Below are 17,148 nucleotides of genomic sequence, written 5' to 3' on the forward strand. Positions count from 1 at the left end.
ATCGCCTGCCAAGAGATACGTCGCCATCATGCTAGGGTTTTTTGAAACCCTAAGCATCAGGTGCTGCTACGCCACTGATTTTGGACCCCTCCATAGGTCCTAAAACTGCTACCAAATTTTTTGGGGACCCTTAAATACCTCCATACATCACTTTGGATCCAAAAACACATTTTTAAGGTGCCTACAATTGAAATTCACTAAGTGGTTATACCTAGATTGTATGTTAACATTTATCTTTTGTATTTAACCAATCATAACAACTTCAACTCAGTAAGGCACCTCACCACAGCGAAGAGCCTTGCCCGCTTCAAGATAATGGAGCAGCTTGCCCACTTCAATTAGAGGCTCACGACAAGGTACCTCTCTCGCTTCGAGCCACCGAGGTACTTTGTTTACTCAATATTAGCGAGATGCCTCTCCCACTTCGTGTTGGTGAGGTACCTTGCTCTCTCAACCTAGTGAGGTACCTCACTGATTTCAAGTTGACAAGGCACCTCGCTCTCTTCGACAATAACATGTTCATTCCATGATGGTCTTCACCGACGAGCTCTCGTGAGACTCGTTAGATAAGGGTTGCCTGTGGATGACTCATTGAGGCAACCAATTGGATTACATATTTGAAGGAACATTAAGGCCTGAAATAACCTCGTTTCTTATGGAAATTAGCCTGATCGTCAAACGGAGTGCCACCGTCAGCTCCACCAATTTTCACCACTATAAGTACTACAATGTAAATAGTGCAAAAGGTTCTAAAATTAAGCAACCCTATAGAGCATTTACTCCTCTTTGTAATCCTAGATACCTCAAGAACAAAGATTAGTCATAGTGTAACTGTTATTGAGAGTTCATAACTCCTCATTAATATAATTGCCTAAAGTGGACGTAGACCATCTTTTTCAGTCCGAACCACTATAAATTTTGTGTTTCTTTTTATTTATTACCGTATTTAATTCCTTGTCTTTGGTTATTTAGTCTTCCAAAATATTCCACTTGGAAATTTATGCACAAACAACTTCCTTTATTACTCTGCGTAGTTGATGAAGAATCTAATCTACAATATATATACTTGGTGAAAGAAACGTGCAAATGCACAATTAATTAGAAAATGTATTACATTTACTTTTATTATATATTTTTTATTTTCATATAAATTGAAAATAAATAAACAATGATATATATTATAAAAGAATGACATAGACATATTTAAAAAAATCAAACCAAAATATTGTCTATACTTTTTTTAGAAAAATAAATAGTATGATAACCTTTTAAATCACAAACTTCTCTACTTACCTCTATTCAAGGAACAAAACATTCGGTCATGATATTCTTCAAAGTACACCTCAGTGATCGAAGAAGAAGTTTGTTTATTCTTGATAGAAGATGGAAGTTATTATACTTTCTTATATAGTTACAAAATCGCACTCTTTGTATACACATGACACCTTTTTATATAATGTATTTATAATATTTGTTATTATTTAATATATAAATGCCTTGCCCATGCGGGTGAGGCTTTTCCAGATTCTTAGTATTCAGAATGACAAGTGTTTGTTTTGTAACGAATGTGTAGAATCGACGATGCATATCTTTTGGGAGTGCCCTTACGCGACTGTTATCTGGTTTTCCTCCAATCTGGGCATTCGATCCTCGAAAGTTAGTTTGGACTCGTGGCCTAATTGGTTCTCCTACTTCAATGATTAATGCTGGTGTCAAAGTAAGGGAGGTGCGATGCATTTTGCTGATTTCTTCCATGTAGCATCCACCATTGTGGACCTTATCTGGAAGGAAAGGAATAGGGCTCCGCATGAAGGTAGTTTCAGGCCTCCCCTTGACTTGCTGCAACTAATTAACTTCCATATTGGCGAATACAATGAAGTTAGGAGTGAGGGTTCTTCGGCTGAATGGAAGCCACCACCCGAGGGATGGATTTGCTCAGCACAGATGTCTCAGTGTGTGGTAGTAAGTCTTGCTTGGCTATGGTGGCAACGAACAGTAACGTTTAGGTGGTTGCTTTAGCAACCAAGATAGTGGAGGGTTGTGATGTGGATCTCATGGAGCTTAGTGCGATTTGGTGGGCATCGTTCTCAGCCCGAACTGCAGGCTGGCCTAATGCAATTTTCAGGTTGAACTCCTCTGTGGCTATTGCGTGCTTAGCTAAGCTTGACACTTCAGTTGCTCTCAAGTTCGAAAAACTCACAGGTTGTTCTTGTCATACTGCTCTTCCTTCAATTCCTCGGAGGCTCACTACATCTCAAGGAATGCAAACTTCGCTCCCATAATCTGGCTAAATGGGAGCTACGAATAGGAAAGTCTGGGCCAGTCGATCTCAGCGAAATACCTCAGCTACTTCTTGATAACTACTATGAATTATCTGTTCCTTGATTGTTGGTTGGAGAGTGGATGCTATGTTCTCTCTTGGATCTCTCTGCTCTTGCATCTTTGGATTTCTTAATGTTTGCACTTAGTTTTTTCTGATTTCTGTGTCTTTATTTTTTGGGTTACTTTGTTTTGGTGGATTGGGTTCTAACTAGATCTCTGTGTTGCTATTTTCGTTGTTTACTCTTGTAGTTGGTTGTTTTTTGGTTGGGACCTGCGAGCCTCTGGTTTGTTTTTCTGTTTTTGTTGGTTGTTGTATATTTTTCTTGAGTCTGCTTGTTGCCCCTTTGGTTGAGGGGGGTTTTTCCTAGCAAAAAATAGTAATAAAAAAAGAATAATGTGTTTTTAAAAAAACAAACGCACACACACACACACATATATATATATATAGGACAATTCTTCTATAGAGGCTTCACTTTAAGCCCTACCGGTAGGGATTTCAGTGTTTCTTGTCCCGTGAACTTTTTTTTATGACCGTGTACACTGTAGCTATTTAGAGCATCTTACAAATTTTCAGAAAATTCTGAATAGTTTACAGTACCGAAAAACTAGGTTCAAACGTGTTGTTTTCCACGCATATAAAAAAAATTAGTCACGTGCAACATGTTTGAACCTAGTTTTCGGTACTGTAAACTATTCGGAATTTTCTGAAAATTTGCAGGATGATCTAAATAGCTACAATATACACGGTCATAAAAAAAATCGCGCCAAAAACTGTTCACGGGTTGTAAACACTGAGAATTCCCCGTTAGGGCTTAAAGTGAAGCCCCTATAGGAGAATTCCCCTATATATATATATATAAATGATAAGAAAAAAAAATTTAGGATTATGTTTTAAATATTATTATAATAATGATATTTTTTTATATTTGAATTTATATTAATATTATTCTTAAATATCTAGTCTTTTATTAAATATTATTATAATATTTAAATTTATCTTAATATAATTATTAAATGTCTGGTCCACTGTACTTTTTATTTGGCTTTGTAGGTATACTCCATTAAATATTTGTAAGATTCTAAGTGCAATGCATGTTTGCTTAATTTTGTTTAGAAAATTTATTAGTTATTTTTATTATGTTTTTATGATTGTCATATAAATTTTAAATAAAAAATTGTTATATATAAAAGTATGAAATAAACATATTAAAAGAAAAATTATACTAAAATATTGGTTATGATTTTTAAAAATAATAATAATAACATGATATATAATCTTTTAAATCAAGGAATAAAATATTCATGATATCATTCAAATCACATTTCAACTGTTAAAGAATAAGCTTATTTATTCTTGATGGAAGAGAAATGTTATTTTAGTTTTTTGTATAGGTACAAAGTCATTATTTGTACACACGACATTTATATCTAATGTATTTATAATATTTGTTATTATTTAATATGAATATATATTTATATAAGTTAGAGTAAATAATAAAAAAAAGTAACATGTGTTCTTTTTAAATATATATGATAAAAAAATTAATATTATATATTATTATAATAATAATATTTTATAACATTTCAATTTATATTAATATATTTATTAAATATGTTGTTTTGTATTAAATATTCTTTTAATAATTATATTTTATAATATTACAATTTATAGTAATATAGTTATTAAATATCCTCTTGTATTATATATATTTTTTAACAATGAACAATATATTAAATATTATTATAATAATGATATTTTATAATATTTAAATTTATATTAATATAATTTTTAAATATTTTTTCTATCATATTTTTTAATTAATTTTAAAGGTATATTAATTCGATTAAATATTACTAATATTCTCTTAAAGTTTAAAAACGTTAAAAAATATTAAAATAATTAATTCATACAAATAGTAAATAATACTCTCAAATAAAAAGAAATTTCCTTTATTCAATCACTAGGGAAACATGACGTCTTACAATACATAGACACACAAAACATTCTTCTTCTCCTTTTTTTTTTTCCTTTTTTTTTTTTCTCCAAAACAATGGAATATTACAAAAATATCACTACTAGTCACAACTTCACACCTTGAAACACACAATCGACGAAGTAGAAAGATTCGAGATATTGGCACATGCAATAACTTATTTAATCAATTATTATTATCATCCTCGTTCCAAGCTGGCTCTCTATTTCATATAAATTCACTAGACTTGGAGTTTAATTTAACCAATTCAATTGTCAGTAGTAAAACAGCCGTTGGTGACTTTAGTCTTTGGTACGTTATTAAAGACGATCTCTCCAGGTTGATCGGTCCCATCACTATTATCAGTAGTAGTCGAAACATTGTTAGTAGATTGATGCGCTCCCACAGACCTGCCAGATGGGTCAAGATTGTTCTTCCACTCAGGGTTCCACGCCAAAGCTTTTGGTGTACAACAACACACAGTGATTTCCCATGGCACACTCATCCTGGCCGCACTCTGTTAAACCCACAAGTAAATTTGTACAATTTAAAACTTTGAACAACACCACAACATTTATAAGTATATAAATATATATATATATATATTTATATTTTTACCTTTGGGAATAACTTCTCGAAAATGGTTCGGTAGTAGTAGCCTTCTTTTGTGATGGGAGTGTTTTCTGGGAATACTTTTGCAGCATTGACCATCATTCGGTCAGTGACCTGTTTAGCACCATGAGCTTTGAGGGTGTCATTCCAGCTATACCCAACTCCATCGCTCATCTGTTCTTTCTGTCTGTATAGAATGCTCTGAACGTACCACAAAAAAGAAAAGAAAAGAAAAAAGGTTGGAAAAGCAAAAACTTAACAATAAAAGGCACTAATGATGCATCCATCAATTAAAACAGTACCTTTGGCAGATAGGGATTCTCCTCATCATCAAAGGCCTTTCTAAGAATCCATTTTTCGATTCTTTTTTGGTCCGGTTTTATCTGAAAATTTCATATACAATTAAGTTACAACCCACTTATATTAGGATATCTGTGGTGTAATTAGTACCATGTTAAACTAATTAATTAATTACCAGCTTCTCCTCGGGATCAATAGCCATAGCAAGGTTAATAAACTCTTTGTCTAAGAACGGCACACGAAGCTCCAAACCCCAGGCAGCGGTTGCCTTGTTTGCCCTCAAACAGTCGTACAGATGTAATCTCTTAATCTGCGTACACATATGTAAAAACGTTATTTAATCATTTATAAAAATTTTATATATATATATTTAAATACTCGTCTAAATATAAAATATATGTACCTTTCTACAGGTCTCACGGTGGAGCTCTTTCTTGTTTGGTGCCTGGTGGAAGTACAAGTATCCGCCAAAGATTTCGTCGGAGCCCTCCCCGGAGAGCACCATCTTGACACCCAAGGACTTGATCTTACGAGTCATTAGAAACATTGGGGTACTTCCCCTCACTGTGGTAACGTCATAAGATTCGGTGTGGTAAATCACATCTTCAATTGCATCTATTCCATCCTGTTTAACATACAAAAATTAATGATTTTTTTGTCAGTATTACTTAATTAGGCTTTCCATAACTTATCCACAAAATGTAGAAATTTATTGTTTTAAGGTATATATACCTGAAGAGAGAAGTGGAACTCATGGTGAATTGTCCCCAAATATTCTGCAACTTCTCTTGCGTATTTGAAATCTGGTGCACCCTGCTCGTGAGAATGTGAACACTTTCAGATTTTAATACGCATACAAATGTGTATACATATATATATATATATATATGTATACACGACATATAATTATTGGAGTAAGGTAAATAATAGTTTACCTCTAGACCAACACAGAAGGTATGGAGCTGTGATCCCAATTTTTTGTCAGCACTGGTGCTGGCTAAGTGTCTAGCAGTGATGGCGGCGACTAGCGACGAATCCAAGCCACCGGAGAGTAGAACACCAAAAGGCACATCAGTCATCAATCTTTTGATAACAGCCTGCGCCATGCATATGTTATACATATAGATGGTCAATACATGAGCTCAAATTTTCGTATATTGTAATTAAGATTAGGGAAAACCTTACATTCTCAAAACTCTTTCTCAAAGCAATTGGATCGTATGGGTTTGATGGAATGGTCTTAGAATACCATTGTGGGTTGTACCAACGTCTCATTCCACCTTGTTTGCTCGAGTACAAGTGACCAGGTGGAAAATGCTCAAAATGATCACATTCATCTTGTAAGGCCTTCAGCTCAGATGCTATCCAAATGGATCCTGATGATACAGTCAAAATTCATATGAGCCTATAATCAATTTTTTGATACAGAAAAAACAAAAACATGAATCTTTCTCTTTCGTGAATATATTAATATAATAAACCAGTATATTATTTACCATCTTGACCCCATCCAATATAGAGGGAAGTAACTCCAATAGCATCACGAGCAGCAATGAAGCTGTTATCTCGGGTATCCAGCAGCACAAAAGAGAAAATCCCATCAAGCATGTCCACAAACTCTTCCCCATACTCCTCATACTACACAAAAAAATAAAAATAAATAACAGATAAAAATGAACACATTCAATCCATGAGAACCTAGAAATTCTCCATATATATATACATAAATCATGAAAGTGGAGTCTAATTAGTATTCACAATTTTTTTCACGTACCAAATGTGAAATAACTTCACAGTCACTACCAGTCCGGAACTTGTGGCTGGGAAGACGCTTCCTCAACTCTTTATGGTTATAGATCTCTCCATTGGCCTATGACATAATTTTTCAAAATTAAGTATAATAAATTCACTACAAAAATTACATAAAATGCACTGACATACCATATATTAAGTAGTACATGCAAAACAATAAGAAGATAGGGTGAATCAGTGTACCGTGACAATGATGGACTTGTCCTCGTTGTAGAGAGGTTGGTGACCAGAAGAAGGGTCAACAATGGACAGCCTTTGATGAGCCAAGTAGCAGTCACCATGCTGGTGAAGACCGCTCCAGTCAGGGCCACGGTGCGTCAATCTGCGACGTCGTATTTGGCAATTTAAAGGTCACATATCGACAAAAAGTATACTCGACTGCATAAAATAAAATAGTAGCACAAAATACAAGGCTAGAATATTAAATATTAAACATATACATGACTAGAATATTGTTAAATAAAGAAAGAAACTGATTTTTTTTTCTTTCTATTTTTAGCCATCTAGCGCATAATAATTATACACATATACATAACTGAATGATATTTCTTTTATATTAATTAAGAAGTACAGAATAGTATGGTATGATAACAATCGACAATCTCACGTAATGAAAAACACCAGAATTAGTCATCATGGTATGAATTAATCATTAAAGTGATCACTGATGTTTTTCCTCTCGTTATGGAAAGGTGGAATTGTGCTTGTAAATTATAATAAGTTATAGCTAGACAAATGGAATCTGCAATAAACTTTATGATAGAAATTGAAAAAGATTGAAAATAATATATTTGGTTAGAAAAAAGAAGAAGAAGAGGGAATTGGAATTTGCCTGCGGGAAAGCTCAAGAACGCGGAGTCTTTTGACCTGAGAGCTATCGTTGCAAAAAAGAACGGCTAGTATTCCACACATTGTGATATACTGAAATGAAAATACAAAGGTGGAAGAATGAGAACAGACTTAGCTCTACTTGCTTTTGCAATTTGATAGTACTTGCTATCATAACACCTATTTATAAGCCAGCTCCCACTAGCAAACGGCGTCGTCCTTACCAAATCTACCTGACAGGTATCAACTATTGTATAATCAAGATTATTAATCAATATCTGAACTTTTAAAAAGAATTATATATTTATATACATATATCTGTGTGTGTGGCCGTTTTATTTTAGAGAAACGTGGCTCAATAACTCTAACTAAAAGTCTAAACGAACGCTATATGATTAGAGCAGTTGTTGTGCTTTTTTGAATTTTTTATTTTTAGGATAGGGCAGAAGTTAATTTTAGGGGCATTATATTCACATCTTATTAAAATACCCATTTTTATCAAAAATTAATATATAATATATTTTTTATTAACTTATGCTCATTTTTTTTTAAAAATCTTCTTTTTCATATTCTAAAAAAAAATATATATAAATAAAATATAATTGAAATATTATACATATATGCATATAAATTAAAACAAAAATAAATAAATTAAAGTAAAAGGTTTAAAAAATATTATACATTTTTTTTTTACAAAAATATGAAAACAAGATAAAAGAAAATGATTAAAATTAACACAAAAAAGAAAATAAAAATTAAAGAATAAAAAAAATGTTAAGAATAATTTTTTACAAAAAATAATTTAATTTTTTTCAATGATTGAGGTGCCTACATAGATTATTGGTGTGTCAATTTTATCATGTGTTTTTATACTTTCAATAAATTTTACTTTTATTCGGATAAAAAAATAAGTTTTACTTTTAATGTGTATGTTTTTATTTTCTAACTTAAGAGTTTTCTTTTATATAATCTGAAATTCTGTTTTTAGTAATTATCAAATTAATTAAAATAAATTAATTAATTAAGGTGCGAAATGGTAATTAAATGTTAAAACAGATTTTAGATTTGTTGGGACAGAATTTAAACATGTCACGACAGAAACTGAATACAATAAAAAGACAGTGCAAAAACAATAAAGAACACAACGAATTTTTACAAGGTTCAGAAACCCTTTCGGATAACCTACTCATTGGGGCCATACCCAGAGAATAAAACTAATTGATAAAGAATCACAAGTAACAAGACCCCCTCTTGAGATTTTCCGTAACTTTGTTGTATTTCTCTTTACTAATCTGATTATGATTGAAATGCTCAACCACTTGAACTCCCTTCAATGGCCAGCGAGTGCTTGCATCATCTCGACGCAAGGCTTGAAAAAATTTCCTCCCGAAGACTATAAGAATTGTGTTCAAATTACAACACGTATTCACTCATGAAAGTGGCATAAACTCACCACAAACCAAAACACTTAATTTACTACAAGATCACGGGAATACAATGATCTTGCATACAAAATATGAACTCTCACAAATATTATAATTCACTCACAAACTATATACCAAAGATGTCACTTTTTCTCAAGGCCCGGGAAGCCTTTTTATAGAGACCATTTCGTGCTCAGAAAGACTGAGAAAGAATCTCCTAATAAAAGAAAGAATATTTGAAGATATTATTGATTAATGAAGATTTGCCATTTTTAGATGATTCATATCCGGCAACCACAGATTTTGCGGGGACAACTAATGTTAGGAAAAACTTATACAGGATCTTTATTTATTTTCATGTAGATCTAATATTAAACAAATTAATATGAGATAACCTATAACATGTTTCTAAAATTGAATTCAAAGAGAAACAAACACAATAATACATACAGTATACGTAGCGGAATGAAAGAGTTCTTCCTTTAGTTTCTCTAACTCTTGTATCCTCTCTGTCGCAGAGTATTATCAAGAAACTGAACTGGTCTTCTATTTTCTTCACAGCCTTCCAATGTATCCTTAGAATCACCTAGACTAGTGTGTGCAATTCTCAACACATGAGATAGATATAGAGAGAAGAAGAGAAAATAACAAAGAGGCTTAGAAAATGACTTGTGTTTAGAGAGAATCTAAAACTATCAGAAAATCTGACTTGTGACTTATCAAACTTATGTTTTGACTTCTCTCTAAGCACTCCTTTTATAGACTCAATTAGGTCATATAATTTAATTAAAAAATCAATAAAATAATAGTCATTTTAAAGCCCTAGGTCGAAATTATCATGGGTCTTAGGCCCATGAAATTTCCCATTTGATTATAAGCTCATTGGACTTAAAAACAAGGCTTGTATTATTTTCTATTGATTTAATTAATTAAATGATCATTTAAATCCTTTATCAAATTAATTATTTATAATTTAAACCTTGATTTAAACTTATTTATTAATTTAGATATCAATTTATCTTAATTAATAAATCTGCCATAATTTATCTTTTATTCTCAAAAATACATAACTCTATGAAACTATCCAAAATTGATCTGGTCAACTTTGATAGTTCTAATTGATAATTAAATCAATTAATTGATACTATCCCGATGATTTTATCCAAGGTACAATTGGGACCATGGGCCTATGAAATCAAGCTCCAATAAGTTATCATAAACAAATAAATTTATTAACTTATTAATTCCTCGTGACTCCAATATAGACTCGGAATTGCACTCTTGAATTCATAGAATGCTCTATAACAAATATAGATACAGTATTAATTATCCATTGTGACAACCATAATTGTCACTCAATCCTCTATAGATGATCTACAATGAGATATGACTAAAATACTGTTTTACCCCTCATTGTATTGTGTCCTTAAAACACTTAGTTCCTTGTAAACGATATTTCACTAAACTAATTTAATTACTGAAATGAGATCTCTATCATTTAACACCTTGAACCAAACTAAAAGGAAACCATCGTTTCACTTCTTCATTAGAAGCTATAGATGTTCACATATATGATCAACACTCCCACTCAATTATACTACTGAGTTCCCAAGATGTAAGTATGGGCTAGTCCGTAGGGTAAGTTGGTAACGAACAAGTCAAAGAACTTAAATAATACAATCAGTTAGAATACTAACCACTCAAAATTGAGATTGAATGTACCTATGGTCAACTATATGATATGACTTGAATAGATAATAACGGTATGTTTACTTATCTTATCAACTGTCAATATCGGTCCAGCCCGATGTAACAAATACATCCGATCTTATCTACTTTGCTAATATTTTAGAAAGAACACATTGTAATGTGTAAGTAGATCATATCGTAGATTGGCAAGTCAATGTAAATCCGGTGCACTGACTAATCTTAGGACTAACTTATTTTGAACATATAATCATATTTATATTCCACTGTGATTACATCACTATAAATAAGATTAGCTATATGCTCGAGATTTAATAGAAGTTTAGATTAAACAAATAATCATGAAAATAAAACATGTGAGCAAAGTGATTAACCAAGTCAAAAAATGATTTCTATTCTTTTATTGATAATAAAATGAGATTACAAAGAATTTGGGTTTTAATTAGGGCATAAAACCCCAACAAACTCCCACTTGCACTAATTGAAACTAATGCCTTAATTATACTAATCTCATTTCCTTGATATGCTTATCAAATGTAGCTTCTGGTAGTGTCTTTGTAAATGGATCTGCAAGATTGTCTTCAGTTACAAAGAATTTGGGTTTTAATTAGGGCATAAAACCCCAACAGCTAATCAAATTTCTCAAGATAGAAATAACAATTAATTACTTCAAAGATTGTATTTCCTGAAGTTATTACATTGAGTAGCACGAAAATCAAGAGAAAAATATTATAGAAATGAATTTGAGTAAGCACAAAATATTTTTTTTTAAAAACCAAGACACAAATTCCTTTTATAAACATATTGTGATAATATCAAAATTAATAAGGAATTATTTGTATACCTTCCAAATATACTCAAGATATTTACTTCCGAAAATCACTATAAAAGAAATTTAAAATCAACTTTTAAATATAAAGATATTTCTATAAAATTTTCCAATTGTAGGATTTACAATCTTCCCCTTTTCAAATTTTATAGACAAAGCATATCTATTTTTTTTAAAAGATCTTGCATAAAATAAGTGATTGCTTAAATTACAAATAGTGACAAGAGTCTTGAAATGACTCCCCCTGCCAAAAATAGCCAAAGCACATAACTAAAACAAGGAACAACCGCAGGTCAAAAAACATAATCAAAGCACCAAAAAATAGAGTTACTCTTTCTTCCCCTCATTCTCCAAGAAAATGCCAAAGAATAAAGGAAATGAAACCAAAACAAAGACACATTTAGTGTTCTTTACATTTATTAAAAGCAAATAATAATAGATGGAGAGGAACGGTAACTGTCGTGGAGCTGGAGTGGTAGATGCATCGATGATTGCTAAAGAAGCCAGAATTTGGTGTCGAGTGTCCTCCATGGGCGTGAACTGCTCGGAGAGACTGGTAATTCCTGTATGGACAGAAGTGAGCAGTTGGAACAGCAAGGGAGTCAGGCTCGACATCTCTAGACCCAAAACTAGCCAAATTAATGCCCTTGACCTTTCGAGCTGTGGAAGGAGCACTATCGTCTTTGATCTCTTTGACAGTGTAGGTAGGACCAACCAAAGGAGGAACCAAGGTCTCGTGGGACTTCTTCAAAGGAGGTTGAGAGTCCAACAGTTTGTAAATGACTTGAGGAAACATCAATTGTTGACCTTTGCACTTGGCACCACTCAAGGACACTTTTTGATCAAAGATAGCAGCAGCAAGATCGACTGTGACACCAGTCCCAATTTTGAACAATAGGAAGGCCATCTCTTGAGTGATGGTAGAGGAGTGAGTGGTGGGAAGCCAATTGAACATGGCAAACTTAAAAAGTGCACCGTAGTAGTGAGTAAGGTCTGAGACACAAAAAGATGCACTCGGTTCCAACACCATAGCTTGGCCAACTAATTCAAACAAAACTTGATCCTTGGCAAACTCAATGGAATCATCAATCTCCACAGGAACTAGATTTAGTTAGAAATTTTGACAAGACTAAAATTATACCAATGGCCTATAACATAAACATTATGAAGCATAAAGGAATTCTGATCTAATAACTCATCATTTAGATTTGCATAAAATTTCTTAATTGCCTAAGGCACAAACCCATCAAAGCCAGACAAAGAATGTAACCAACCCCTTTCTTCTAGAGTAAGCAAAACCTCAAAAACACGATGAGGAGCAAAAAGGAAATTTCGTTCACTAATGAAGTAACGACGCTCATAAAATTGCATATTTTTCTCATTACCATTAAAAAAGAAAGTAAGAGAATGAGCTTTGAAAGAGGAACCTGAAGAGCGAACAGGAGCACCTATGTGTATGGTGCTTTTGGTAGACAATTTCAGAAATTCCAATGGTGTCTTGCCCTTCGGGTCAGAGGAAACAGGAGTGGTTTTTGATGTGTCTTCTTTAGATTCTGTCTCCTCCTCCGAATCTTCATGAAGAGAATCTCCATGTGGTCTTCAGTAATTTGCTCAGTCAGAGAGGGGTCTAGCTCAAGCAACGACTCTTCCATTTCAGGAGAGACATCCTCCGAGGAGGTGCAAGGAGGAGGATTGATTTTTGCCTTCGTTTTGAATTTGGATAAAGGATTGGAATCAGAGATGGAGCTAATACCTTTTGTTGGAGCCACTTTGGTCTTCTTGGTTTTCTTTGACCCAGTAGCTTTGAATTTGCACTTTCCCTTTGCCTTGGGTGTCATCACATCAGGGGATAATGACGACTCAGAGTCATGAACAGATGGATCGATCTCAGCTTCGGTGGATACAGACTGTGTAGGGCTTGAGTTTGGCAGAACCCTTGGGTGAGGCGAGTGGAACCGCTGAGGCTAGGTTTTGTTTCTCATCGAGGTCGGGAAAGGTCACTCCTTTACTAGTGGCCCAACCAAAGAAGACCCCTCAGGAACTGGAAGAGAAAGGACCTTCTTCCTTACTGTGGTTTTGGGTTGACGGCCTATAAGAGCTGAGACAGCTGGGGACGACGAGGTAGCAACAGGTGGGATTGATGTTGGAAGTGGAGGAGTAGCTGAGGGAACCATCTCAAGAAATGTCTCCTTCTGAGACTTCATAGGTTTGGAGGTGGAACCACGACCTCAAGTATTCATGGCTGCTGAAAGACAAAGAACAAAAAAAAAAAACTAGAACCTTGGGCACAAGTGAGCGAGAAAAAGAAACAAGAACACTTAGAACCCAAGAGCCAAAGGGAATCCGAATATATAGAGAATTAGGTGAAAAAATGAGGCAAGTTTGAAAATGGGTAACAAAAAAAAAAGGTAGCCAAATTTAGTGTGACAAATACCAAAATATCTCTTTTTTTTTAAAAAGTTCTCTCAAACCTCAAAATTGGAAACTTTTACAAGATTTTGAATATAATGAGATAAAACAAATAAATTTTATTGTTTTATAATTATTTTTGTTTCAAATTTGATTTGTCTTTTGTATTCGATCAACAAGGAATTGAATTTTTTTTATTTTAAAGAAAAATTGCCGAAAATAAAAGGTTAAATTGCCATATCATATGTGTCCATGTAACTGCCAAGTCCTGTTCAAGAGAAACAAGATAACAATTTTCTTCAAAAATTAGAAAAATGAATTATAATTAAAATACTAAGTGATAATGATAACCATAATTCAAAAAAGAATATACCAATCACAAAATATATTTTAATAAATTAATTATGTGTGAGTCTTACAACATTCTTACACAGATTAGTCAATAGGTATTTGTGTGTGCATGTGTAATCAATTTGGCGTTTATTTTTGGCCTTTGAAAGCTAGGGTCATTGCCCATGTTCGACAATTGTAGCCCTTTTCAAATTGTAACCATAATGGAGGCTATAACTCTTATACTAATGGTAGCCCTTTACACTGGTAGAGTATCCTCCAATATAATTACTAATTACTTGGTACCAACTTACTCAGTGTCGACTTTCACACATCAGTATAGGTAGCTCTTTTCCAAAATGGAGCCTAAAAAAGAAACTGGATTAAGGGATGCTCATACTAAAACGAACATAATGATTTAATCAAATATAAATTGGAGGGTGTACAATTTTTCAAATACAATTTTTATTCCTTGTAAAGTATAAGAATTATAACGTTCATTTTCCCAAAAATTGAAAAATATGGTCAATAAATTTCTTCCAAACATGACAAGAGAATTACACAATCACATATGCAAGGCAAGAAAATCAATTATTGGCAATTTCAAATAAAACAAACCCCCAAGGATTTCCTGAGGGCATCAAATCTGACCGTGTCTAAAGCTTTAGTAAAAATATCTGCAATTTGTTTGTTAGTCTCAACATATTCTCAGATTTTTGTTTTCAACAAGTTCCTTGATAAAAAGATGACGAATGTCAATATGTTTTGTGCGAGGGTGTTGAACAGGATTTTTGGAGATATTAATAGCACTAGTATTATCACAAAAAATGGTTAAAGTTTTAAGATCAAACCTATAGTCAGCCAACATTTGTTTCATCCACAAAAGTTTAGTACAACAGCTTCCAACAGCTATGTACTCAGCCTCGGCTATTGACAAGGAGATGGAGTTTTGTTTTTTACTATTTCAGGAAACCAAATTGTTTCCCAAGTAAAAACAACCACCACTTGTACTTATGCGGACATTAGTGTTTCCTGCCCAATCTGCATCACTATAACACACAAGGTTAGAGTTTGTTTCTTTGGAGTACCAAATGCATAAATCAAGAGTATTATTGATATAACGGATAATTTTTATTATAGCAGTCACATGAGACTCCATGGGGTTCCCTTGGAAGCGAGCATACACTCCAACACTGTAACTGATATCTGGACGACTAGCAGTTAAGTATAGAAGACTCCCAATCATACTCCTGTAAAGAGTTGGATCGAATTTCATCCCATTATCATCTTTAGATAGTTTGATAGTGGTTCCCATGGGAGTTTTAGCAGGTTTAGATGCATTAAGCCTAAATATCTTCACCAAATTTCTGGCATACTTGCTTTGTGAAATGAAAATTCCCTCATCTGACTGTTTAACTTGAAGCCGTAAGAAAAAATTGAGCTCTCCCACCATGCTCATCTCAAACTCTTCTTGTATTTGTTTCACAAATTCCTGCACTAGAGAGTCATTAGTAGAACCAAACACTATATCATCAACATATATTTGAGTTATCATAATATTGGTATCAACATTTTTGATAAAAAGTGTATTGTCTACTCCCCTTCTCTTGTATCCCTTTGAGACCAAAAATGGGTTAGTCTCTCATACCAAGCATGAGGGGCTTGTTTCAACCCATACAAATCTTTTTGTAGCTTAAAAACATGATAGGAAAGTGATGAGGGTCCTCAAACCCTTTGGGTTGCTCAACATAAGCCTCTTCATTCAAGAATCCTTTTAAAAAAGAATATTTGACATCCATTTGGAATGATTCAAAACCAAGAACACATGAAATAGCTAGCAATAGTCTTATGGATTCAAGTCTTGCAACAAGGGCAAATGTCTCATCGAAATCAACTTGAGTGTACCCCTGTGCAACTAGCCTAGCTTTATTTCTTATTATGGTGCCAAATTCATCAGTTTTGTTTGTAAATATCTATTTTATACCTATAACATTAGTATGGCTTGGTCTAGGGACAAGGATCCATACCTCATTCCTTGTGAATTTATCTAGCTCTTCTTGCATAGCATTAATCCGCAATTCATCACTTAAGTCTTCCTTCTCATTTTTTGGTTCAAATGTAGAAGTAAAGCAAACAAATTGAACCAAGTTTACATACCTCTTTCGAGTGACCATACTTTCTTCAAGATTTCCCAAAATGAGATCAAAAGGGTGATTCTACTTTACTCTGGTTAAGGGTTCTTTTTTGAATGGAGTCGGATTAATTAACTGGACTTTCCTTCTCTGTTCGTTCAGTTGCTAACGTGATGGAATCTGTGTTTGATACATCATCAACAGCTATTGTCGCCTCTAAACGATCTTCTATCAGATCTGGTATCCCTTTATGTTGTTGAATATCAATGTACCTGCCAATTTCTTCCTCACGGGAGTACTCAGAAAAATCATTTAGATCATCAACAACCACATTAACAGATTTCATAACAGTTTGGGTTCTCATGTTATAAACACAATAGGCCCTACTATTATTGGAATAACCAAGAAAAACTCCCAAATCGCTTTTGGCATCAAATTTGCTCAGATTCTCACAATCTCTAAGAATATAA

At 33.3% G+C, this 17,148-nt stretch overlaps 1 protein-coding gene across 1 annotated transcript; it reads right to left on the reverse strand.

Annotated features, from left to right (window-relative positions):
• Positions 1–4,256: 4,256 nt before the first annotated feature.
• LOC133791297 (asparagine synthetase [glutamine-hydrolyzing]-like) lies at positions 4,257–8,015 on the reverse strand. The gene is made up of 12 exons (XM_062229224.1): positions 7,852–8,015; positions 7,203–7,341; positions 6,982–7,077; positions 6,704–6,845; positions 6,393–6,583; positions 6,143–6,304; positions 5,940–6,020; positions 5,611–5,832; positions 5,383–5,517; positions 5,210–5,290; positions 4,914–5,108; positions 4,257–4,812 (listed from the first exon to the last, which is right to left on the reverse strand). The coding sequence occupies exons 1-12, from the start codon at positions 7,929–7,931 to the stop codon at positions 4,564–4,566; spliced, it is 1,773 nt and encodes a 590-aa protein (XP_062085208.1). The 5' UTR covers positions 7,932–8,015; the 3' UTR covers positions 4,257–4,563.
• Positions 8,016–17,148: the final 9,133 nt, after the last annotated feature.

Source organism: Humulus lupulus, chromosome 7, assembly GCF_963169125.1.
Source record: "Humulus lupulus chromosome 7, drHumLupu1.1, whole genome shotgun sequence".
NCBI lineage: Eukaryota > Viridiplantae > Streptophyta > Magnoliopsida > Rosales > Cannabaceae > Humulus > Humulus lupulus.